This window comes from Malaclemys terrapin, chromosome 22 (assembly GCF_027887155.1).
Source record: "Malaclemys terrapin pileata isolate rMalTer1 chromosome 22, rMalTer1.hap1, whole genome shotgun sequence".
NCBI lineage: Eukaryota > Metazoa > Chordata > Testudines > Emydidae > Malaclemys > Malaclemys terrapin.
Genome location: NC_071526.1, coordinates 10,044,104 through 10,068,267, shown reverse-complemented (window position 1 = coordinate 10,068,267; position 24,164 = coordinate 10,044,104). Strand labels below are relative to the sequence as shown.

General features: G+C 50.3%; 1 protein-coding gene across 8 annotated transcripts in view; it reads left to right on the top strand.

The window, feature by feature from the left end:
* Positions 1-1,310: 1,310 nt before the first annotated feature.
* Positions 1,311-24,164, top strand: part of ZDHHC18 (zinc finger DHHC-type palmitoyltransferase 18) — a 46,165-nt gene continuing 23,311 nt past the window's right edge. For 2 of the 8 annotated variants that reach the window (XM_054011715.1, XM_054011714.1), the window contains exons 1-8: positions 1,394-1,558; positions 5,913-6,073; positions 10,353-10,502; positions 12,404-12,541; positions 13,098-13,146; positions 14,156-14,258; positions 16,143-16,252; positions 19,648-19,747. In XM_054011715.1, coding sequence (XP_053867690.1) covers positions 1,479-1,558; positions 5,913-6,073; positions 10,353-10,502; positions 12,404-12,541; positions 13,098-13,146; positions 14,156-14,258; positions 16,143-16,252; positions 19,648-19,747 — 891 coding nt within the window. In that variant the 5' untranslated portion in view covers positions 1,394-1,478. The other 6 variants (XM_054011719.1, XR_008443043.1, XM_054011718.1 and 3 more) reach the window with 6 other exon arrangements.

Here is a 24,164-nt window from a genome sequence, read left to right as displayed (position 1 = left end):
TAATGGTGTTATGGTTTGAATGGGGCTGCAAGTTGATGGTGCAGTGGCTGGCCACAAGGAATGTTATACTGTGGTGGTGATTATGGGAGTAGAGGGTGAGTGGGGCTATGGGGTGTTGTGATGGGTTACATACAGGATGGTGGGGTGAAGGGGACTGTGTAGCATTGCAGGATTGGAAATTAGTGTGGGGGACAGGGGTTATGAAGAGTTGTGGGATATGGGGTTTTGAGGGTTGGGGATTAGGGGTGAGTGGAATTTGGGGGGATCTGTGGTTTATAAGAATGTTATGGGTTTAAGAGAAAAGTGGGGTCTCTGGGGGCTGCAGGGCAGGCTTCCAGCCATGTGGGAGGTGGTGCGGCTGAGACAGTTATGAAGTTATGGGGTTTAAGGGATTTGGGATAATGTGGTGGTCAGGATGAAGGGTTATTGGGGAGTTTGTGGGGTGTCACAGATTTTTGGGAGGAGTGGGATTTGTGGGGCTTTGATAGTGGGATTGAGGTGTGTAGAGAGCTAATGAATGTAGAGGTAAGGGGATTCGGGTGCTGTAGTATTCAAGGTGGGGATTGGGGAGCTATGTGGTTGTTATGGCTTTAGAGAGCAGGAGTTTGGGGCTGTGGTATTGGGGTGGGGATATGGGGGCCTGTGGGGGTGTTAGGTTTAGGAGGCATGGGGATTTGAGTGGGGGTGTTAGGTTTGGGGGCTGAGGGGGAGATGGAGGTGTGTAGTGTTAGGTTTAGAGGTGAGGGAGCTTGGGACTGGGGAGGTACTATGGGTAATGGTGTAAGGGACAGTTTGAGTGTGTGGTAGAGGGTGAGAGGGTTGGCGGGCTGTGAGGTGATGGGTGAGGGGGCGGAAGGGGCTGCAGAGCTGTGGGGTGATGGGTGAGGGGGGTGGGGGTAAGGGGGCTGTAGAGCTGTGGGGTGATGGGTGAAGGAGTGTGAGTGGGTTGGGGGGCTGTGGGGTGATGGGTGAGTGGGTTGGGGGGCTGTGGGGTGAGGGGGTTTGGGGGCTGTGGGGTGAGGGAGGGTGAGGGGGCTGGGGGGCTGTGGGGTGATGGGTGAGTGAGGGGGTTGGGGGGCTGTGGGGTGATGGGTGGGGGGGCGGAAGGGGGTGATGGGTGAGGGGGGGCGGAAGGGGCCGCAGGGCGGGCGCCCGGCCGGCTGGGGGCGCTGCGGCGGGAGGCCGGGGCCGGGGCCCGCTCCCTGGGCGGCGGGGCCGGGGCACGGGGGGCGGAGCGGACACGTCCCCGTAGCGAGCGCGGGCGGGTGCCGGCCGCGGCTCGGCTCGGCGCGGCGGGGCCTGGCGGCGCCATGAAGGAGTGCGAGTACCGGCAGATCCCCCCGGGCGCCCCCGCCGCGCCCCCGGGCCCCGCGCCGCCCGCCCCGGAGCCGCCGGCCCCGGAGCCGCCGGCCCGGGCCCCGCGCCGCAAGTGGGAGGCGTTCCCGGGCCGCAACCGCTTCTACTGCGGCGGGCGCCTCATGCTGGCGCGGCACAGCGGCGTCTTCGCCCTCACGCTGGGGCTCATCCTGGCCACCAGCGGCCTCTTCTTCGCCTTCGAGTGAGTCTGGGGCCCGCTGCTCCCGGGACCCCGGCCCCCCCAGCCCCTCACCCCGCCCGGGGCCCCGGCCCCCCACCCCCTTACCCCGCTCTCTGCCCGGGGCCCCCCACCCCCTCACCCCCTTACCCCGCTCTCTGCCCGGGGCCCCGGCCCCCCACCCCGCTCTCTGCCCGGGGCCCCCCACCCCCTTACCCTGCTCTCTGCCCGGGGCCCCCCACCCCCTCACCCCCTTACCCCGCCCGGGACCCCGGCCCCCCACCCCCCCCACCCCGCTCTCTGCCCGGGGCCCCGGCCCCCCACCCCGCTCTCTGCCCGGGGCCCCCCACCCCCTTAACCCGCTCTCTGCCCGGGGCCCCGGCCCCCCCCCCCACCCCCTCACCCCGCCCGGGACCCCGGCCCCCCACCCCCCCACCCCGCTCTGTGCCCGGGGCCCCTCACCCCCTTACCCCGCTCTCTGCCCGGGACCCCGGCCCCCCCACCCCGCTCTCTGCCCGGGGCCCCCCACCCCCTCACCCCCTTACCCCGCTCTCTGCCCGGGGCCCCGGCCCCCCACCCCGCTCTCTGCCCGGGGCCCCCCACCCCCTTACCCCGCTCTCTGCCCGGGGCCCCCCACCCCCTTACCCCGCTCTCTGCCCGGGGCCCCGGCCCCCCACCCTGCTCTCTACCCGGGGCCCCGGCCCCCCACCCCCTTACCCCACTCTCTGCCCGGCCCCCCACCCCGCCCGGGGCCCCCCACCCCCTCACCCCGCTCTGTGCCCGGGCCCCCGGCCCACCACCCCCCTTACCCCGCTCTCTGCCCGGCCCCCCACCCTGCCCGGGGCCCCCCACCCCCTCACCCCGCTCTGTGCCCGGGCCCCCGGCCCCCCACCCCCTTACCCCGCTCTCTGCCCGGCCCCCCACCCCATACCCGGGACCCTGGCCTCCCGGCCTCCCACCCCACTCTCTGCCCGGCCCCCCACCCCATACCCGGGACCCTGGCCCCCCGGCCCCCCACCCCGCCCGGGGCCCCTCACCCCCACCCCGCTCTCTACCCGGGACCCCGGCTCCTTACCCCGCCCGGGGCCCCTCACCCCCCACCCCGCTCTCTGCCCGGGGCCCCAGTCCCTCACCCCGTACCTGGGGCCCCGCCCCCCCCCCCTGCTCTCTGCCCAGGGCCCCAACCCCTTACCCCGTGGCCAGGGCCCCGGCCCCCCACCCCGCTCTCTGCCCAGGGCCCCCACTCCCTCACCCCCTACCTGCTCTCTACCCGGGGCCCCAGCCCCCCACCCCCTTCTCCCCTACCCCTGTTCTCTCTGGAGCTTCCCCCCCCCCCCGGCACCCCACACCAGCCCAGAATCCACCCCCCCCAAACCACCTCATCACTCCCTGTCCCCCAGTGCACTGCTTGGGGCCCCTGTCTCCCCAGCCCGCCAGGGACTCTTGCCCCCAAACCACCTCATCACCCCTTGCCCTTCCCCTGGATTGCCGAGGGACCCTGTCTCCCCAACTATCCCGTTATCCCTTGGTCCCCAAACCACCCCCTGCCAGGGAGCCCTGGCTGCCAAACCCGTCCTCTGCCCTGGCCCATCACCCCACTGGTGGGGAACCTGCGCCCAATCACCCCTTCACTCCTTGCCCAGAGACCCTGGCTCTCCAGCCTGCGAACCACCCCCTGCCCAAGGTCCCTGGCCCGCAGTCACACCCTGCCTGAGCAGGGGAAGCTCTGAGTCACTAGCTCTCTTATCCCTCTCAAATGATTCTCTGTCTGGGTACGGGGAGCTCTAGGGTCCCCAACACCCTTCTACAACCTGCCCCCCCTCCATCATCTCTTGTCTATGGAGGGGGTTCTGTGGGTCGCTAACCCACTCATTGTCTCCCGATCACTCCACTTTCTGGAGAGGGGAAGCTCTAGGACCCCCTCACTCCACTTATTCCCTTTGTCTGAGGAGGGGGGACTCTGGTGTCCCCAGCCCCCTTCCCATTGTCCCCAAGTCCTTTCTTGTCTGGGGTGGGAGAGCTTTATTACAATTGGAATTTTGATTTAAATGCAGGTTTAGTTTTAACTAATACACTTTTAAAATCAAATTAAAAATCTTTAGCCTATGTTAAGGCCTAAATTTATCATAATTTTTTTTATTTAATAGTTAAATGATTTTAATAGATTAAGTAGTACGTGTCTCCTGCCCACTTTTAAAGAAAGTTCCACCAGTTCAGTGGGTAAGTCACTGTGTAAGCACCGGGAACCAGGGTTTGTTGAAGTGTTAAATCAGCAGTAGCTTCTTCTGCAGGTGCAGAGAGAATATTTTTATCATTTCGGTTTATTCATCTAGTTCAGTTCAATGACTAGTTCATTCACTGTTACAAAACCAAGAGTTGAAGAAGCGGAAAAGCTTGTTTTCCTCTTCTGATCTGTCTGTAAAAAATTAGTTATGAGAGAATTCTAACATCTTGAAGGACATGATGATTAGAAACAATCAGTTCAGTTCACTAACTACAGATACTTCCTTTGTTTAATAAATGAGTTTTAGATGCAAAACATGTTTTGATAAACTTTTTTCTTATGTATCCTGCACATTTAAGGTACTTTTATTTAATACAAAAATTATATGCTATTATTGTGTATTTTAAATTGAATTTCCATCCAAATGGAGCTGGGCATAAATCACAAGTAAAAAACCAAAACCATCATCTGGCAAATAATAAATGCATCATTCACCATTTTCTAACGTAAAAATGTAAAAATTAAAAATCTGAATAAATGTAAGTTAAACTATATACAGTAATTGCTTAAATAAATGTGTATGCTCCTGGTTAGTAAAAAGAAGTACCAAATTTAGCGTAAAGATTATATTTAGTTGTAAATCAACATGTTTTAAAGGTTTCCAATCAATGAGACTCAACCTTCCTTTAGGAAAATATCTAAAAAGTATAATAAACATGATTAAAATTGATCATTTAAATCAAGGTTTTCTGCTTGCTGGTTTAAATCATGATTAAAATCAGAGATTTAAATCACTTTGACTTAAATCAGTCCACCCTGCTTCAGAGACTGTTCTGTCCATCTGTAAAGAAGAAAGCGCATGGCTGCGCTAGGTGGTGGAATTGGTTCTAGTCCAGTGGGGGTTTGTTGTTTGGTGGCTGTCTTGTTCTGGACAGCTGAGCTTGGGAGTTGAAACAAAAGTTCTCTTAATCCCTTTGAACTGCCTCGTTGTATAGTGAGACTGATTCTTGTCCATGGACACCAGGGAGTCGGACAGCTTGCGTGTCTGGGTTGGAGTCTGAGTGATTATCAGTGCTTATAATAGTAAAATCCCTTTGCAGAGTGAGGAGTGGGAGCGGGACTCCAGTGCTGCATTATGTGAACAGCTGCGTGCCTTAGAAGTCTTTAACTGTCTTGCTGTGAGTGCCTGAGCCTGCCCTCCCATTGTCCTCATGGGAGGGCAAAGGTGGGCCCTTGTCTCCAGGATGCAGTCACTATTGATGGCTCTCTGTACCTGTTCAGCAGCAGCAAGCCAGCTGCATGCCTGGAAACAAGTTATTGATTTAGACGTGCATTGGCTCATGTTACAGCTGCGTCTGGTACAGAAATGTGTCCCTTTTTAAACACCTGGTGCAGCATGAAGGAGACAAATGTCATCTATAGATGGCAAATCTGAATAGAACCAGGGCCAGTTTCCCCTTCAGCTTCACACGCTGGGCCAAATGGAATCGCAGTAGTGCTGAATTTGACCCATTGTACAGAAAGGTCCATAAAAGGCTCCCACATAACTCATTCAACCTTGATACTCACTGATGTCATTTTCTCAGAAGGTAACTTGACTTCCCAACATCTCACTGATCTTTGAGACACGATTCTGTATCTCCAAAGAAATATAATGGGGACACTTAAGAGCCGGGTTTTCCCCCAAATGCCCCCTCCCCACATTCCCACCCACAATTGTGCTGTGTTATGACTGGCTGTTGCCTGCCACTCCAGAGGTGGCTGCATGTCAGTGGTGCTGTGGGTATATAGTTTGTAAAGTATTGGGGGCTCTTTCCATTGAAAAGCACCCTAGAACTGTTCCTCCCCTGAGTCTGCACACATCAATAGGGTACGTACAGGAGTCAGGCAGTGTCCTGGTTGTATGGAGGCTGTTACATTCTAACCAGTCATTCACTTCAGTGTTGGGAAACAAAGTATGATTTGTTCTTCACATGGACTCCCTGGCTCTGGAACTTAGGTCCCATCTTCATGACAAAATCAGCCGTGTTAGTTGGGGCCCCTAGGCGTTACTCCCATTCAAATAATAAACAGTAGTCATTAGAGCAGCTGATCGAGGAGCTTGTGGGCGAATGCAGGGAATATAAAAAAACTTGTTTGTCTAATTATTTACAGCTGCCCTTTCCTTGCCAGTCACCTGACCCTGGCCATTCCCATCATCGGGGGTGTCCTGTTCTTCTTTGTCATCAGCTGTCTGCTGCAGACGAGCCTCAGAGACCCAGGTATTCTGCCCAGAGCCACCCCCAGTGAGGCTGCAGACCTGGAGAAACGGATTGGTGAGCCTTTCTGTCATGCATTTACTGTGGACTGTGCGTGCGCATGTGTTAGAAAAAGCTAATTCTTTAAAGGCATTTGGGGGTCCCTCTCTTGAGCCTTGGCACCCTAGCAGTAGATGGGGAAGGTTTTGATGGGAGATGGCATTTGGAGTAGAGTCTAAGGACACACACTTGTGTCCAATTGATGGTGTCTCAGAGGGCCAAAAATCTAAAGAGCAGGTGATGATGGGAGGGGACTATCTGACCTGTCTAGTGCTAGCAAGCTGAGTCCCAAGATGGGGTATCTTCAGAGATGGAGAATTAGAAGTAATTTATTCTTCTGTTTAAAACTGTGATTCCCAAACTCTTTTGGTCAACAGTACCAATTTCCCGGACTATGTACTGTACCAAACACTACAGTCAACTCTACGTGCTCTTCCTGCCATGGAGCTCAGCTGGCTTCTTGCTTCCCGGGAGTGGAATAGGTAGTAGAAGGGCAGCGGCCCAGCACAGAGGTTAATTGAGGGAGAGCCTGGAGTACCAGTTACCTCAGCCTGAAGTACCATTATGGGAAATCATCAGTTCAGAGTGACTGTGTACCATGCTCTTAAATACTGTGCTATTACTTTCGTCCTAGAGTGTGGAGTAGAGAGAGGTGTGCTGGTTCAGACAGCAGTTGAAACACAGGGCTGGGATTGGAGAAGCCCTGAGTTCTAGTCCTGGTTATGAAACTTACTCTCTGTGCTTTTGGGAAAAGTCAGTTCACCACTGCGTCAGTTTCCCTGTCTGTAAAATGGATATAATACCAACCTCCCTTCTTCTCAGGGCTTCTAGGAGGATTAATTAGATAATGTTTGTGAAGCTGTTTGAACATGAAGCGTTCTATGTAAGTGCTAAGAATTTATTCTTACTCCTTTCAACGGCAGGAAATGTGGTAGCACAGGTGTTTTTTCACCTTGGTTGGTAGGCTAATCATAGTATGTGTTGAGTAAGCTCTTCAAGCCCCTCATATGTTCTGGTAGATCAGATAAAAAGTCTTGATAGGAGCAGAGAAAAACAAAGCCCTTGTTTTGTTTTTGACTGTGATCATCTCCATTGGTTTTGGTGACTAGAACTGGCACTGGGAAGGAGTTCTGGGTAACGCTGCTAATTGCAGGCCACATCCAGAGCATCTGAGACCAGTTCCCCTGGATTTTGTGACTGTGAAGCTTTGTCTGACACCTTTTGGGGCAAACGCTCTTGTGGGGTTGTCGGAAAGCCCGTCTTGTGTTAGACCCCACAGAGAACATCCCCACGTGTTAGCCAAGGGCAAAGTATCTTGCTGCCCTGCTAGAGACGCCTGACAATTTTGTGGATTTCAGAGCAGCTTCTGATAAACCACAACAAATCTCCACTCATGTAAAAATGCAGACAATGGAGACTGGTCCAAGATTATTTTGCCTAAAAAGGCATTTTAGACCCCTTTTCTCTGCTAGTTCTCAAAGGCTGCGCGTCTCAGTTAATTTGAATGCAATTGTAATAATGCCTAGGTAGGCCCAGATGTAATTGTGCCGAGGCTTGGGCGGAGGGGAATAGGGGTGTTGTTCTATACAGACTGTGCTGTGCTTACATTGTGCTGATAAATAACAACAATGCACCTATACATAAAACTGTAGGCTGGGGTTTTAAAGCAACCTACGAGAGTTAGGTGCCCAATTCCGATTGAATTTCAGTGGGAATTGGGTACTTAACTCCTTTAGGCTCCTTTGAAAATCCCAGCCTTAATATTAATGAAGCATATCATACAACTGAGTCCAGTGCCAACAGAAGACTCTCCTCAGCCCTCCCTCAACAGCTGCTGCTGCTAACTATCCACACTCTGATTCCCCATTGGACTGTCCCTCTTTTAGAAGTTCAGAAATAGGTAGCTGATCCCAGTAGCTGACTTGTAGACTAGATACTGAGCCCCCCGGCTATATCTTCTTACCCTGTTGCCAAACGAGTAGCCAAAATAGTTGAGTCAGAGTGCCCAGTATAAAGTCCTATTACAATTTATGAATGGATTTGAAACAGTCCTCGTATCCACATCCAGCGGAATCTTCCTCTTGATTGAAACTGACTTAAAATCTCTAGTTAGAGCTTGTATTTACACTGGGCATTTATTCTGCAGATTGTGAATTTAGGGTAATGAATTTGGGAATTAATGCTTTTAGGCGCTAGGATTTGTCACTAGCCTGGTAGGACTCCTGTATTCACAGCTCATCCTAGCTCTTATAAGAGGACAAGCATTGATGTAATGTAATGTATGTTTGTGTTTTTATGATGGCTATATGACGGTAAGTGTGTATGTTCAGAATATATGGCCTGCTTTTTGTGGTGCGTTACCCATAGTAACGAATGCTCTAGCTACTGTGAGACTTCTGGAAATGATCAAAGAAAAATAATTTCTCTATATCTGACCAGATAACCATTTTGTGGGTGATTTTTAAAACTAGCTAGCTGTCTGCTTCACTTTCTGTTTCAAAATCCCCTGAAGTAGTTAGTCCACTAGCCCACTGCAGGGGCTACCTGTCATGTCAGCTGTTGCTCTTAATACAGTCCATTAATTTTCTTCTTAACATGCTTGACTGTGTCAAATCAGGTTTTTGAAGCCCTCAAAAGCATGTGATGCCCTCCCTGTTGTGATATCAAAGGGCTTTTTTTTTTTTTTTTAAGTGATGTGCATGAATGTCCAAAGCTGCCCTTCCCAGCACTGCACCCATCCAGGACAGCACCCTCTGGCTACATGCAGAAGTGTATCTTGCAGTGTCCTGAAAAATCTCCAACCGTGGCCTTAGAGGAAGTAAATTCCACTTGTGCTACTAGTATGTGTCAAACTTCAATGGGATCTGTCTGAAACACTCAAGAGATCACCCCTCCACCTTGCTCCCAATTCTACTGCTAAGCCACCCTGCCCATGGGCGGTGGGTGAACCTCCCCTTCAGGAACGCTAGCTCCCTGGCCACTCCTCTTCTGCCTGAGGCCCCGTCCTCCAGAGCCCTGAGCGACCCCCCCAGCAGCCGAAGCCAAGAGCTGCCCCTGTTCCTTCCCTCCTTCCCCCTCCTCACCCCCTGCCAGCGCAAGCCGCTCCAGCCCCTGGCTGCAAGCCCGTGCCGGCTGGAGCTGAGCCCCTGCTGGCTTCAGGGGACAGGGGAAGCAAGGACAGGGCTTCCCATGACCATGCCCCCAAAGGCTACTGCTCCTTAACTGTAGCTGTTTGTTTGAGCATAAGCTTTCGTGGGCTACAGCCCACTTCATCGGATGCACAGAATGGAACATATAGTAAGGAGATACATATACACATACAGAGAACATGAAAAGGTGGGAGTTGCCCTACCAACTCTAAGAGGCTAATTAATTAAGATGAGCTATTATCAGCAGGAGAGAAAAAAACTTTTGTAGTGATAATCAAGATAGCCCGTTTCAGACAGTTTGATAAGAAGGTGTGAGGATACTTAACATGGGGAAATAGATTCAATATGTGTAATTATCACTACAAAAGTTTTTTCCTGTCCTGCTGATAATAGCTCATCTTAATTAATTAATCTCTTAGAGTTGGTAGGGCAACTCCCACCTTTTCATGTTCTCTGGATGTGTATATATATCTCCTTACTATATGTTCCAGTCTATGCTTCCGATGGAGTGGGCTGTAGCCCACGAGAGCTTATGCTCAAATAAATGTGTTAGTCTCTAAGGTGCCACAAATACTCCTGTTCTTTCTGTGGCTACAGACTAACACGGCTGCTACTCTGAAACCTGTAGCTGTGTTGCTGGTGCACAGAACGGTTGTAGAAGAATCACATGTGTGTTAAGAGCTTGTTACTTCCTTTGGTTGAGAACTGTTAGAGAGGAGCTTTGCTTCCTTCCTCTGTGTTCTAGAGATGAGTTAATGGTAGAGTGCTGCTTTAACGCTCACTATGTATTTAGTGCCTCTGATTTTCAAAGCGTGGACTGACATTAATTCCTTTCAGCAGCCCTGCAAAGGAGATCAGTGTCATCCCTGTTGAACAGAAGGGGAATTGTGGCACAAAGATTAAATAACACTCTGAGTAATGCACAGAGCTAAGATTAGAGCTCTGGAGGTCCTGGCTCCCATCTTGAACTCAGTCCCCTAGATCACGCTGCCTCTCCAGCTTTCAGATTAGATATGAATGAGCACAGCACAGTGCATACCAGCCGGCGCTGTGCCATGCAAGAGAGGAGCAAGCCCGCGATGGCTGGGGTGCCCTGTGGAATAGGTCTGTGAGCGTCTGACTCTTCCCACTTCACTTTCACTCCACAGATAGCATGGGCACCTCCACCTACCGCCCACCTGCCCGGACAATGGAAGTGGTTATAAACAAATACGTGGTGAAATTAAAGTACTGCTATACCTGCAAAATGTTCCGACCCCCCAGGACCTCTCACTGCAGCGTCTGTGATAACTGTGTAGGTAAGTCCGAGGGGATAAATGGGGGTCTAGTTTAAGCTCTTGAGCAAAAACCTTTCTGCTTCACCATAAAGGGCTTGAAAACTAACTAACAAACTTGTGATACAATAATCTCTCCTTTCTCCCCACTTCTAACTAATGACAGATCTGTACAGTGCCAACGGTGGCCTGTGGGCTGGGTACAGCATGTGCTGTGCTCTAATGCCTTCTCTTCAATAGTTCCAGGTAGGATTGCACTGGTGAAATGCAGCATATCTCCTATTTAAACCAACCTCCAAGCATCTGGATATGAAATAAAGCTGCAGGATCTCTGGTCCCTTGGCCACTCTGTGTTGCAGTCAAGGCTAATGTGAAGCAGAGGGGCCAGCATATGTTCTATTTTAGCCTTTCTGCCCCATGGCGCCTGGTGCTAGATGGGAGGGAGAGCTGGAGGCTGAATAAGGAGTGGGAAAAAAAGGGTTGGGTTCACCCACACTGGCAGATGTGAGGGGGACTGTGATGCAGCAGGAGATGGTGTGGCAGTGAGGTTCCTGCATAGTCTAGAGTCTCTGGAGGAGCAGTTTAAAAAGCGGTCAGTCTGGTGCGACGTATGGGCAGGATGGTGGAGTATAGGTGAATGGCAAGTCCACTGAGCACACTTCATTAATTGTCCGCCTATCTGAGTACAACCTTCTGTTCCAGTCAGCATGTTGCACTAACAGTTGTGGATGCTGGGGCAGCTTGGGGACAGATGAAATTACTGATTTGAGAACTGCCACAAAATTCAAGGTCACCTGTCTAAAGAAGATGGCTCAAAGACAGGGAGTTTGAGGAGCTACTGAATGGCTTTCAAGGGTGAGGCATGACATCAGCGAGAGTCGCTCGGTGGCACAGGATGCAGCCCCACCCAGCTTGGTCAGGCCTGAGCATTGCTTGAATGGGAGACCTCCAGGAGGGTTCAGGTTTTAGTAGCTGGCATTCTTCCTTCTGAACCAAAGCCTCAGCCTAGTATTAAGCAGTGCTGTGCTGCTAGAGTTGCAGTTTTTTGGGTGAGACCTAAGTTGGAGGTCCTGGCCGCTTGTGGTTATAAAAGATGGCTTGGTACATTTTTTTGCTAGCGGAGGAGTGTTAACCCATGTGTCTTGGCAAAATTTCTGTGTGGGTAAATTCATTCTGCCATCCTAAAGTCCCCTGGCGGTTTCAACTGGATAGGATATTCTTCACATCCTGTATTAAACTCTTAGGTAATGTTACCATGAGCTGTGAAAGAGTTGCTAAGTTTCACCTCAGAGGTGGCTGCATTTCAGTGGTGGGTAAAGTGGTGTGCGTGTTTTGCCAGCAGTGCTACTATTGTTAAAAGGGCTCTGCTAACTTGAAATCTAGTCCATTCTTTTAAGAGTCAGAAGTATTTTCAGGTATATTGCATCTGCTCTGGGTTCCCTTGCCAATCTTTGTGGCTTTACAATCAAATTTTCCTAACTTTTAAAATGCTTTTTCTCTTCACATGAACAGGGGAAACTGATTAATGCAAGGGACCAGTGAAACTGAGTCCCCACAGTTCTGTCAAAGGCACAAAGTATACAGACGGAAGAAATAGAAATGCATTTTCTCTAATGTCTTTCAGATTTAGTAATTGTAGGTATTACAAGTAACCACAGTTAGCTAGAACAGTATTCTGGTAAAGTGATTTTTTTAAGGTTGGTGTCCGTATAAAGTTAAAGAAGGGCACATATACAGATTGCAAAGTACTATATAAATATAGTGATGGTGTCCTGTCATTCAGAGGTACTGGGCTAAAATCTTAGGTTGGCAGGGTAGGGCAAAGGGCTGGCTTGTAGCCCCGAGGTTCCCAAAGGCTCTGCAGTGTTCACCCATTTGTGGGGAGTAAGATGTTCTAATGCCCTTCCCTTTATGCCTTGTTTCAGAGCGGTTTGATCACCACTGCCCCTGGGTAGGCAACTGCGTGGGGAAGCGCAACTATCGCTACTTCTACGCCTTCATCCTCTCCCTCTCCTTCCTGACGGCCTTCATTTTTGCTTGTGTCGTCACCCACCTCACTCTGCGTAAGTACTGCGGCCGCTGTGAGTAACACGTGCATCACCCTGCTGGCCAAGGTGAACTCAGGTCATCACCATGGGCACCTGGCTTAACACAGACAGGGAAGCAGCCTCTAAATTTGTATCAGACTAGGTGATGGATGGCTCAGGTGACGATCATGAGATTCAGGGCCTTTCACTGCTAGGTCATCTGGATGAACTGGTCGAGGGCCGCAGTAGTGAACTGTAAACCTTATTTTGTTTGAGAGTTTTGGTGAGTGGGTTATTGCCCTCCCTAGCAAGTAGGATATAGACTCTGTCAGGGCTGCAGTGGGTTGGAGGTGTATGTATACATTGCATCTACGTCTAGTCACGGCCTCTGATAGAAGGCAGCTTGCCTTTCAGCCCCTGAACCTCTTGGAGCACGTGCTGCACACCAGCATCTAGATTGCGGGGGTTTCTCAGTCAGTTGGGCAGATCCATGTAGCCTTTGGCAGGGGTGTGTACTTTGAAGCAGGACTAATTGGCTGGAGATGTACATGTGCCTTCTTGATTTCAATATCTTGTCCTGTTTGCTTTGTAGGCTCTCAGGGAAGTGGATTCCTCACCACTCTGAAGGCAACACCGGCGAGATATCCTTTTAAAGCCTGCACCTTCCCATCTGTTCCCCTTTTTGTATGCTGACACAGCTGGATCCATGCAGGGTATTGGAGCAGAGATACTAAAGCTATAGGTCTCGGAAAAGTGTTCTCTGATTTACAACATACAATAAGCCCCTTCTGTCACTATACTTTACAAACCCTAATGCCTCCTTACACCACAGGGCGGGGACGGGCAGACTTCTCTGCATTTACAAGAGGAGGTGGTGATCCTGTAGCCAAGCTGGTGAGACCCTTTGTTCAAGACACAGTCTCTTTCTCCAGTGCCAGACTAGTACCTTGTGCTTGGTGATGCACAGACGAGGGTTGGAAACAAGCTCCCTTTCTGACACGTGGGAGGACATGTGGAAAACGGGGGATGTCATTGGCCATAGTGAGTTCTCCCTTGATGGGCACTCGCAGAATAGCACAGACAGTGGGAAGGAAGCTGCATGCCTGCTTTGTTGGCTGGAATGCACTCTCCTTTGCTAGCGAGGGCAGACCCTTTTCCCCTAATGTAAGAGGTAGGGGTGGGAATCCAATTCCTTGCTAGGAGTCTCAGCCAGCCACTCAAAAGCAAGGGCACCTTGCTGAGCCCTTAATGACCCTCCCTAAGTCTCTGTGCTTGTGCCCCCCACCAAGAGTCCTCACGGTTCATAGGATCTCAGGGTTGGAAGGGACCTCAGGAGGTATCTAGTCCAACCCCCTGCTCAAAGCAGGACCAACCCCAACTAAATCACCCAGCCAGGGCTTTGTCAAGCCTGACCTTAAAAACCTCTAAGGAAGGAGATTCCACCACCTCCCTAGGTAACCTATTCCAGTGCTGCACCACCCTCCTAGTGAAATAGTTTTTCCTAATATCCAACCTAGACCTCCCACCCCCACTGCAACTTGAGACCATTACTAGTTGCTGAGAGTGCCTCCATTACTTGGACCCGAGGCCTCCCCTTGCTGTGTGGGGGTGTGTGTATGGTCTCGGAGGCTTCCTTGACTCTCTTTCCACCGTGCTGGAGTTGGTGATATGTTTTTTCTCAGTCTGGTCTATTTTGGGCCTCTCAGGTTTTCACACTTACCTAGTCGCCTCCAACCTGACGACGAATGAAGACGTAAGTATCCGTGTGTGTCTCCTTCCATAGAGTGGGACCAGAAAGGGGTAAGCAGCACCTCTGGGCATGAAGCCCATTCCTTTCTAATCAGTGAAGCGATCAGCCAAAAATCTGTTGCTGTCTCTGCAGAAGTGTGTTAGAGGAAGTTATCTTGGCAGGCCCTAGGTGCTTGTGGCACTTTATTACAGAGCAGATAAAAGATAGCACCTTTGGGCTGCCCCCAGAGTTTACACTTTAATTTGAGTAGCCCAGCAGAGCATGATCCCGCATGCGCACACAGGCAGAGTGCATGGGTTTCAAAAGGGCGAGCGGTGTGTGTTGCTTGGCTGTGTGGAGACGAGGAAAAGAGGTCATATTTTAAAATACTAGCTAATACACTTGAACCTTTGGGCTGCCCCTAAGACGGACCACGACCAGCTAACATGTTTGTAAACAGGACTTGCCTTGTGTACGCTAGATGCAAAGTCCTGTTTAAAATCATGTTCGTTAAAACATGTGAGCTTAACGTGTTTTGAAGCATGACCTGTTTCCCAGTCTAGACATGGCCTCTGTTAATATTTGGACCACGAAGAGAGCAATAGAGAGGAAGGAGGCTCAGTGGGTGGGAATTACTTGGTTCAGTTCCTTGCCTTGCCACAGATTTCCTGTGTGACTTTGGCAAGTCCCATTGTGTCTCTCTCTCTCTGCCTTGATCCTTTCTCTATGAAAGGGAGTTGATACATAGGGGTGTTATGAAGATAAATGTATTAAAGATTGTGACATGTTCAGCTACTACTGTAATGGGGGTCTGATAAGTACCTAGATAGCGTAGCTGTTTGTATATGTCTGGTTACTTAAAGGGATTTGAAAATCACCCTTCTGTCTGAAATATTTGTACCACCTTGTTGTTACAAGTGACACAATTGCTGTCTCAGAGAGAATGGTTCCTCTACTCTTTTACTTAGTGCATTTAACAGCACTTCGGGGCAATTTCTGCTCTCGGTTATACAACTGAGATTCCCACTAAAGTCAATGGGAGTTACACAGCGTGACTGGTGCATTGTCTGTCAGTTTCCCGTGTTGTTTGAGTGGCCTGTTTGTCACAGCAGCCGGGGAAAGGAAGTAAAAAGGGGAAGTGTGATTGTAAACTCTCACAAGCTGGCCGAGGCTCAGGGGCAGAGGTAGGATCTGGAACGCCATCTAATTCCTACAGCTGACATGACTGAGATTTCAAGGCGACAGTGTTTCCTTCAACAGGCTCCTGTGGGTGCTCAGCATGAAGAAACTAAAGGGTTTCTTTACATTAACAGAGCTGCCTGTGACCCCTCTTGCTGCTAGCTTAGCTCTGTAAGTGCACTATGTGCTTTACAGAAATAAGCCCCTGCCTTGTAGAGCTTTCAGTCTACATTTGGCAAACAAGAAACGACGGAAGTGAAACAAAGGGATGGGAGGGTGGGGGGTTTACAACACTACACAAAGTGTGATGCATAGTACATGGTGTGGGAAACGTGTAACTAGTGGGCATTGTGACCGAAACTAAGCTTGGGCAAAGGCAGAAGGGCGAGCTGCTCTAGAGAGGACGCGCGCTGCAGAAGGCCCGCTAAAGGTTGCTTGGTGCAATGGGAGGGGGAAGCTTTGTCTCACACACTGCTGTTCTCTCAGCTAGCCGCACTGCCGTGGAGAGGATTTAGAGCCCAGGGAAGTGAGAGCCGTGTTGTGGGGCACAGTGCAAAGCTCCACGCCCCTCTGCCCTGGCTTGGGTCACTTCAGTCCTGGGCTTTTCAAGCAGAGTGTGGATGACACTGTCCAAGGCCCCCTCCCATGTGACCTGGGCAGTGCACTGACCATCTCCATGCCCTCGCCAGGCTGTCGCTTTCTAATCAGCCTGTGTCCTTTCAATTGCAGATCAAAGGGTCGTGGTCAAATAAGAGAGGCTCAGAGTTTGCCAATCCCTACAGCCATAAGAGTATCCTCACCAACTGCTGTGCAGTATTGTGTGGGCCATTCCATCCCAGGTAAGAGCCTCCGATCCGCACTGGACTCGGGACTTGCACCCTGCCCTGACACTGCCGCCACATGCGGAGGTGGAGACAGGCGAGGTTAATACTGGCTCCCAAGAGCCAGGCCAAAGCGATGGCCCAGGGCTCTCGTGTAGGGTGGGGAGGGTAATTCTGAGGCTCAGGCCCAGAGGGAGAGGTAAATGTATAGGCGAGTGCTGACTGTTACTTTTCATCCATCGAAATCTGCTTAATTCAGGGCACTTCAGACTTCATTGTAGGGTGTAAACTGAGTGCAACTGGAATTTCCCCCTGCAGTATAGTAAGGGTGGGATGTGCCTGTTACAGGAGGGCCCAGCAGCGAATGGTAACCGCTTGCTATGGACATATTTACTAGATGTGTGTTTCCTCTTTAGATATTTAAAAATCCAGTGCCCTAAGGACCTCAGGAGGGCTAAAGGATGCAGCCTGTGAGCTTTAGCACTACATAAAGAATAACACTGGGCTTAAAGGTGCCCTGCAAAGGACTTCCCAATACATCTGACTTCTGGGTGATGGAGAAGTTCTTCACTGCTTGTTTTTACACTACAAATACAGGTCTTGTCTGCCCTGGCAGGGTCTCTGGTGACTGGAGAACGAGTGGAATGAGACACTCACCAGATTCAAGGCAGTGAAAGCTGAGTGATCGGGAGAGTACAGATTTTAGACTGTGGTTAAATAAAGCTGCTATTATTATTATTATACAACTCTTTAATTTCCATGACTAACTGACCGCCTGCGGGGGAGAGAGCTTTGTCTCACTCCTCACTTGTCAAAGAAGGCAGGAGGGCTCTTGCTAAATGTACTCTTGATACAGCTCCAGGATCTCCAGGTGAGAGCAGACTTGACATACCTGATATTTCTAAGGTGAAAAACAAGCATCAAAACCCCTTCCATCCCACCATCATCCACTATAAAGAAGGAGAATTAAGGGGCACCAGCCCAGTTTTTTCCTTTGCAGATCATCTCTAAGTGGCTGGAATTCTACATGCATCTTGCAGCTGCTTTTCAGATCAAGATGGAACATTGCATGCTGGGATATGTGGTCTGTGGAGGTCTTCACCTCTATCAGAGATGGGGTTGACTGCAATCCTCTCCATTTTATGCAGTATGCTGGAAACCTTAGCCTTCTGGCAAGTAGTCAATGCTGTCCTTACTCAGACAATTTGGAGACTCTTGCATTAAAAGGACCCAATGATTTCCTATTTAATTTGATCCTGACAAATTCCCTTACCTGTGAATTATCTGCAAGTGTCATTAAAGCAGGAAGGAATAATGCCAAACATCTCTCTGACTTTTCCTCTACTGTGCTGATTTGCTTCTTGTTTTTCACTGGGCTTGGACAATGAAACCAGACCAGTGAGTTCCCCCCTCTGCTCTTCCCCGGGGCGGGGGGCAGGGTCCCTGGGTTGCGGAGTTCCTGGGGCAATGTTGTTCACTGCTTAAACTGAATTGCAGTTTAAAAAAATCATTTAATGAAACCTGGTTTGTACCTTTCAAAAAACAAACAAACAAAAACCCTCTGTAACCTACCTAACATCTTCCATCTGAGGCGCTCAGACTAGACGATCAGAATGGTCCCTTCTGGCTTTAACAGCTATGAATCTAATCCCATCAAAAAATAAAACTGCCATGGTTTAGTCACATGAAGGCGCAGTCGGGCAAATTTAAAATAATCTCTTGGGTTGGGTGGTTGGGAGTTTCATCCCAACCCACGTTTTGTAGCTCTCAGCCTGTTGAATGCTTCAGGCACTTTTGAGACAGTGTTTCTTTTGCTGGGAGGAACCAATTTGAACTTATTGGGAGGATTCCAGAAATACTAGCCCAATGTAAGTGTAATGAAATAATTCAGGGAAGGTCAGCTGTTGTTTAACCTGTGCTCAGGAGGGCTGTTACACCATGAGCTAAGGAGGGTTTTGTTTTTCCCTCTAAAATACTTCCCAAGGTTCTTGTCCTTTTCAGTGTCACTGTTACTATGGAGTCCATGATAGGAAGTGAGCTAATCTATTTAAATATGTTGAGAGCACTGGGAGGCAGATGACTGCTAATGGGATAATAGTATTTCACTCCTGCTCTAGGGGGCCTCTCCAGCTCCAGCCTACCACAGTAGAGACACAACTTTGTCTCTAGTTCTGAGTGCTCAGGAACCCATATCATCCATCCCCCCACTGACACTTTGTCTAGCAGTCCCCTCAAAGAGACAAGCAGGGCTTGGGGAAGCTTACCCCGCTGCTGTCACTACGGTACTGGTTCTGTGGCTGCAGTGGGGACTTGACTGTCCAGGGTGGACAAGCCAGCAGCTTCCAGGTGCACTCAGCTCACACCAAGAGATTTGAAGAAACGCCTTCCTGCCCAGAGTGCTAAGTGTTTGGGCTCAGGTGGGTGCGCGTAGCCTTGCCGGTCACCTTGGGGTTTAAGCGACAAGTGTTTAAAAACATTCACAAGAAAAGTCTAAGCCATAGTTAAGTGCTGTCCTGTGTGCGGAGTCTGTTCCCTCTCCCCAGTCACCCTCATGAGATTTGGCCAAGGGGATTTTCCTGAGTGTATTCAAATTCCCTAATCTCTGGACAGACACAGCTGTCTTGTGCTAATGATCAAATGCTGTCAGGGTTTGCTAGAATCACAGAAATGTAGGACTGGAAGGTATCTTGATAGGTCATCTAGGCTTGGCCCCTGCACTGAGGCAGGACTAAGTATTATCTACACCATCCCTGACAGGTGTTTGTCTAATCTGCTTTTAAAGGCCTCCAGTGATGGAGATTCCACAGCCTCCCTAGGTAATTTGTTCCAGTGCTTAACCACCCTGACCGTTAGGAAGTTTTTCTTGTCTAACCTAAATCTCCTTTGCTGCAGCTAAAGCCCATTACTTCTTGTCCTGTCCTCAGTGGATAAAGAGAACAATTTATCACCCTGTTCTTTATAACAATCTTTTACATATTTGAGGACTGTTATCATGTCCCCCTCAGTCTTCTCTTCTATAAACTCAACAAACCCAATTTTTTTCGGTCTTTCCTTGTAGGTCATGTTTCTAGATCTTTATTTTTGTTGCTTTCCTCTGTACTTTCTCCAATTTGTCCACATCTTTCCCGAAGTGTGGTGCCCAGAACTGGAGACACTACTCCAGTGGAGGACTTATCGGTGCTGAGTAGGATGGAAGAACAATTACATGTGTCTTGCTTACGACACTTCTGCTAATACATCCCAGAATTGTGTTCACCTTTTTTGCACCAGTATTTTATTGTTGACTCAATAGGTGCTAGCAACTCATTTTTATAGCATCACTGGTTGGCTTAGCACACAGCTTCGGGGGTTTGTTTCTTGATGAACGTTGCTGTTTTAACCTCTCCCCTCTTTTTTCCCATCTTGTTTTCTAGTTTAATAGACAGAAGAGGATTTATCCAGCCTGATGCTGGGACCCCGTCCAGTCCCAAGAGTGAAATCCCCTCCTTTGGAGCCAAGACTGACACCAGCATGGTAGGAGGCATTCCCTAGTGGTGCTGTGACGTAGTCCAGTGCCTGTCGTGCCTGTGCCTAGCTCCAGTCAGTACCTTCCCGTTATCTCCCTGACCTCAGGCAAGACAGCCCTGTCGTGCAGAGCTGCCAAAGACTCAGTCAAACCAGGCGTTACTTTTTTATTTATTTATTGTTTTGTTTCACTGTGATGTGGCTTACCTGGATTTTCAACTGCTACAGCCTGATGCCGAGCAAGACCTTGGCCTCACCCAGGGAGAGGGGTTCCAACCACAGCTGGGAAGCAAGAAGGGCTGCTTGGGAAACCCCAACCTCTCAGAACCATCCAAGCTTGGAGTGTCCGCTGCAGAGAGTTGCCATCTTTCCTGCAGGGATTAGCTGAATGGGCTGCCGGGCCTTGTGGGGGCGGAGGATGGGGAGTCCATGTCCCATCTCCAGTGCTGCATTCTAGATTAGGGGTTGGGTGTTTGGGGATGATGAAGGCTGAAAGCTAGGTCTCCCTGCTGTGTCTCTACACGTGCCTCCTGCATCTCTGCCCCAGGAGTGTGAGGGGCAGCTTCATGTGTCAGTATAAACTACGATCCCATCTGGGCCTGTGGAATATGTAGCGTCCCTTTCCCAGCAGCACCGTTACTTTTCAGAATTGCAGCTGGCTGGTTGGGATAACATTCTCGTTCCCAGGTGCTGGGGAGAGCTCTGAGGGTCCAGACCCATATGGGGCAGTGAGCATAGGCAGGGAAATAGATGTGCCATCCCAGTTGCTGTTCAGTGCTGGCTCTCACCTGGTCACAGAGAAGGTGCTGACCAACCCTTCCTAATGTTGTAGCCATTTCAGCCAGTAAGAAGCCAGGCAAGGATACAGGCCAGAGGAGTTCCTAGTTTTAACTGTTAGAAACAAAATAAGCAAAGTATTTTGTGGGTGTAATGGGGAGATGTTGCCCTTAGATGGTCACCTGTCAGACCTCTGCCCAACACTAGATGGCTAAAGCGTGAGTGGGCTCCAGCGTTGAGGAGGCGCAGGGTTACCCTGAGTGCTGGTGTCAGTTAGCCTGCGCTTGGTTTGGATTCCTGGCCAGTAGAATAGAGAGTGGGGCCACCTGCTGGCCCTCTGGGAATGATTCCTCTGAGTTTGTCTGCCCCTGGGTGGCACCGTGCCTGTTGCTGCTCCTTACCAGGTGTTCACCAGTCTGCCTTGTGAATTACTGACACTGGCGAGTGTGTTTAGGAGAGTTACAGACACATTAGCAATACTTGACATGTGTTTATTAAAAGCTGCTGGGTATTTTGCACAATTTTTTAGATTTTTTTCTAAGTAGTATTTTTTTATGTGTCGGTGTAGATAGCTGCTGTACATATTCCTGGCACCAGGGTAGAGATTTGCAATGTTTGTTCTGTGTTAAGCCACTTGGTTAGACGCCCCAGGCGTTGCAGTATGTATCGGACCCAAGCCCTTTCATCTTTCTCACCTGTGCTTTTATCACTAGTCAGTGCATTTGTGGGGCAGATTGTCAGAGAGGTATTCCCCTGTATTCTGCTTTGCACATCGTGAATGACAGCACGCTAGCAGAGAATTGTCGGCTGCTGCAAACATAAGGAGAACATAGGGTGTGTGGAAGGGGCTGGTATTGCTTAAGGCACCCCTCATTCGCCCTACCCTGTGAGTCAGTCTTCTGAGCAGTGGTGAACTTCAATGGGACAATGTTTAAATGCACCCCCCAGCATGGTGTTCTCACATTCCATGCATTCCCTTCCTCTCTAGTTTTTGGCACTCTTTTGTAGCCCAGTTTTGTTGCTGGCCAGAAAATGTCACAAATCCTGACTGTTCAAAGAGCAGTGCATGAGATGTGCCCCGCCCCTCCACCACCCACCTCCTGGGGTTGGGAACTTGGGATCTGCATTTACATGCTGCTGGCTTCTTGCAGAAGGCAGTGGTTTTAGGTGGGGCTTTAAGAGAAGCTTTAGCTGAGAAGAATATTGGACAATTTCAAACCATTCCTTTTTGGAGATTTGATTAAAAATCTGCTCCTTCCACCCTGTAAATGTTCCTCTTGCTTCATGTTTCTGGCTCAGTGCATAGAGCGCTCAGTATTCAAGCGAGAAGGGGCATGGCAGGGGTGCTGTTGTCAGTGGACTGATCTTCTAGGATAGCCGGGGGGCGGTGGTGCTGCTGCTGCCTTGTTATATGTATGGCTGGGGACTGGATGCTTCGGGCTTCATATGCTGTTCTCAGTCAGTCCCCTTTCCAGCAGGGTGACTAGTCCAAAGCCAGCCCCCGTTCTTAGTGACCAAAAGCATTTACCAGCTGTTCCTCGGAGAAGTATCCTCGCACCACAACCCCCCCAGGATGTTAATGTTCCCCACTGCTGGCAGCTGAGGCGAAGAAGGGTCGCTACCAGCGTGTAGCGTAAATTACCACCTGAGCCCTGGGGGTGACCCCTGCAGCTCAGGGGTGAGGCAGGCTGGCAGGGCTGCTCACTCTGCAGATTGACACACAAGGCTGTAGCTGATGTGCCTTGCCACTACTAGACTGATCTTCAGCCTCCGACAGCTCAGTGCAACAGCGTCAAAAGCTGCTGCTGTGTCTGGAAAATAGCACTCCAAAAATCCTTTCCAGAAACCATGCTGCACAGCAGTTACCGTCTGTCTTCCCCTTATCCACAAAATAGCCGGTGTTCTTAATACAACGGCACTAACTCTCCCGTGGCCCCGATGCTGTTTCATTGCTTGTGTAATGGTAGGACTGGCAGATGGTGTGTAGAGGGTCAGTAAAGCTACGCTCTAAGAGGCTGCAGTTTTAATGGGAAGGGATAGGAAAACTGACCCTGCCTCTTACAGGAGTTCTGAAGGAGGGCGAGGGAGGCAAACTCTCTCACTTCTTCTGTTTGAACCGGTTTTTCTTGTTACTTGCTGTAATAAAGTTATATTTTTAAAGTTAACTGTTTGGGGATTTGTTTGTTTCCTTTTATGGGTTTGGAGGCATGTTCCTCAGCTTCTGCAGTGGGGTGAGTAATGATTCTCTGTCCGTCCAATGAAGGTTAGATGGCTTCTTCCAGCTGCGAGGCTTGCCTGCCCACTGTAATCACTCCCCGCAGGATCAGGCTGGAAGGTATGCACAGCTGCAAACCCCAGCAACTTGGTGTGGCCCGATGGTTTCTCGGGGTTTCATCGTTCAGCTGCTGAAATTTGACACAGCTCAAACTGCATCTTCCTTCAGAGGCCTTAAGTTAAGCACCCTTCTCCCATCCCCCTCTCCCTCTAACCCAGTCCAGTGCTGTCCCAGGATATGAGAGTGGCCTGAGACAGAGCGCCCTCTCTCCGACACAGTCTGCCCTGTCCTTGCCAGCGGATGCTGAAGTGCATAATCTCTGGTGTCTTCCCCAGGAGGATGCCTGCCAGGACTTTGCCATTTCCTGCACTGCCTGATGGGATCTAACACCCCGCTTTCTTGATGTTAGCCCTGCTTTCTGAGGGGTAGTTGGTAAGAGAGAACTTTCTTCTTCTCTCCCCAGTCCAGTGATTCATCTCATCCTCCCTGCATGATTTGCTCTGTACGGGAAGCCCCAGCTACCCTCCGGTTTGTGTAGGCATTGGTGTGTAGTGTGTGCGAAGAGCCCTGCTAGGCTTTGTGGTATGTAGGATTATCCCCAGCCTTGCAGAGGATTAGGGAAAGTTTCATTGCACTGCACTGCAGACTGAGTGGAGGCAGAGCAGATGTGCTTGGCTGAGAGCTGCCGTGCATTACTTTGGGTTTAGGCCAGTTGTTACTAGAGCCGCAGGGTTTAGAGAGTAGTGAGGATTGGACTTAGTTTGGAGGGAGATGGGATGCACAGACAGAAGGGTTAGGGCAGTAGGGCTTTAAGCCCTGAATGGTGGCTGCAAAGAGGCTGGATTGCAGTGTTGGCTTTTAGCCCTGGCAAACGAGATGCTGCTGTGGGTGGAAGAGAAGCTCTGCTGATGCAGGGATCTGACATTTACAGCAAGGTGTGGTGTGACCACAGGACTGGGAGCCAGGAACAGATTCGTAATCCTGGCTCTGTCACTGATGCACTTTGTGACTAAGTCACTTCCCCTTTCTGTGCCTCAGTTTTCCTCTCTGTAACATGAAACTCATCCTTCAACATGCCTGGGACACCGGTGAGTAATTTGTAAAAGTGCTTTGAAGAGAACGTACTGTTACATCAGTGCTCATTACTCCGTGACGACAGCTGGGGATTCTGCAGGGACAGCCCTGCTAACACTTGCATAACTGCGCTTCTCCTTCTTGCCACACACCGCTAATGAGCTAGTGTCCGCCAGAAGGGGAGCACTGATAATGCCCAGCTGCCAGGAAGCGTGATGGACCCTGCCAGTGTCTGTTCCCTGTCTTCCCAGCACAGTCCATAGAACAGTTTGTATTTATGACACGAAGTCAGCTGTCCCT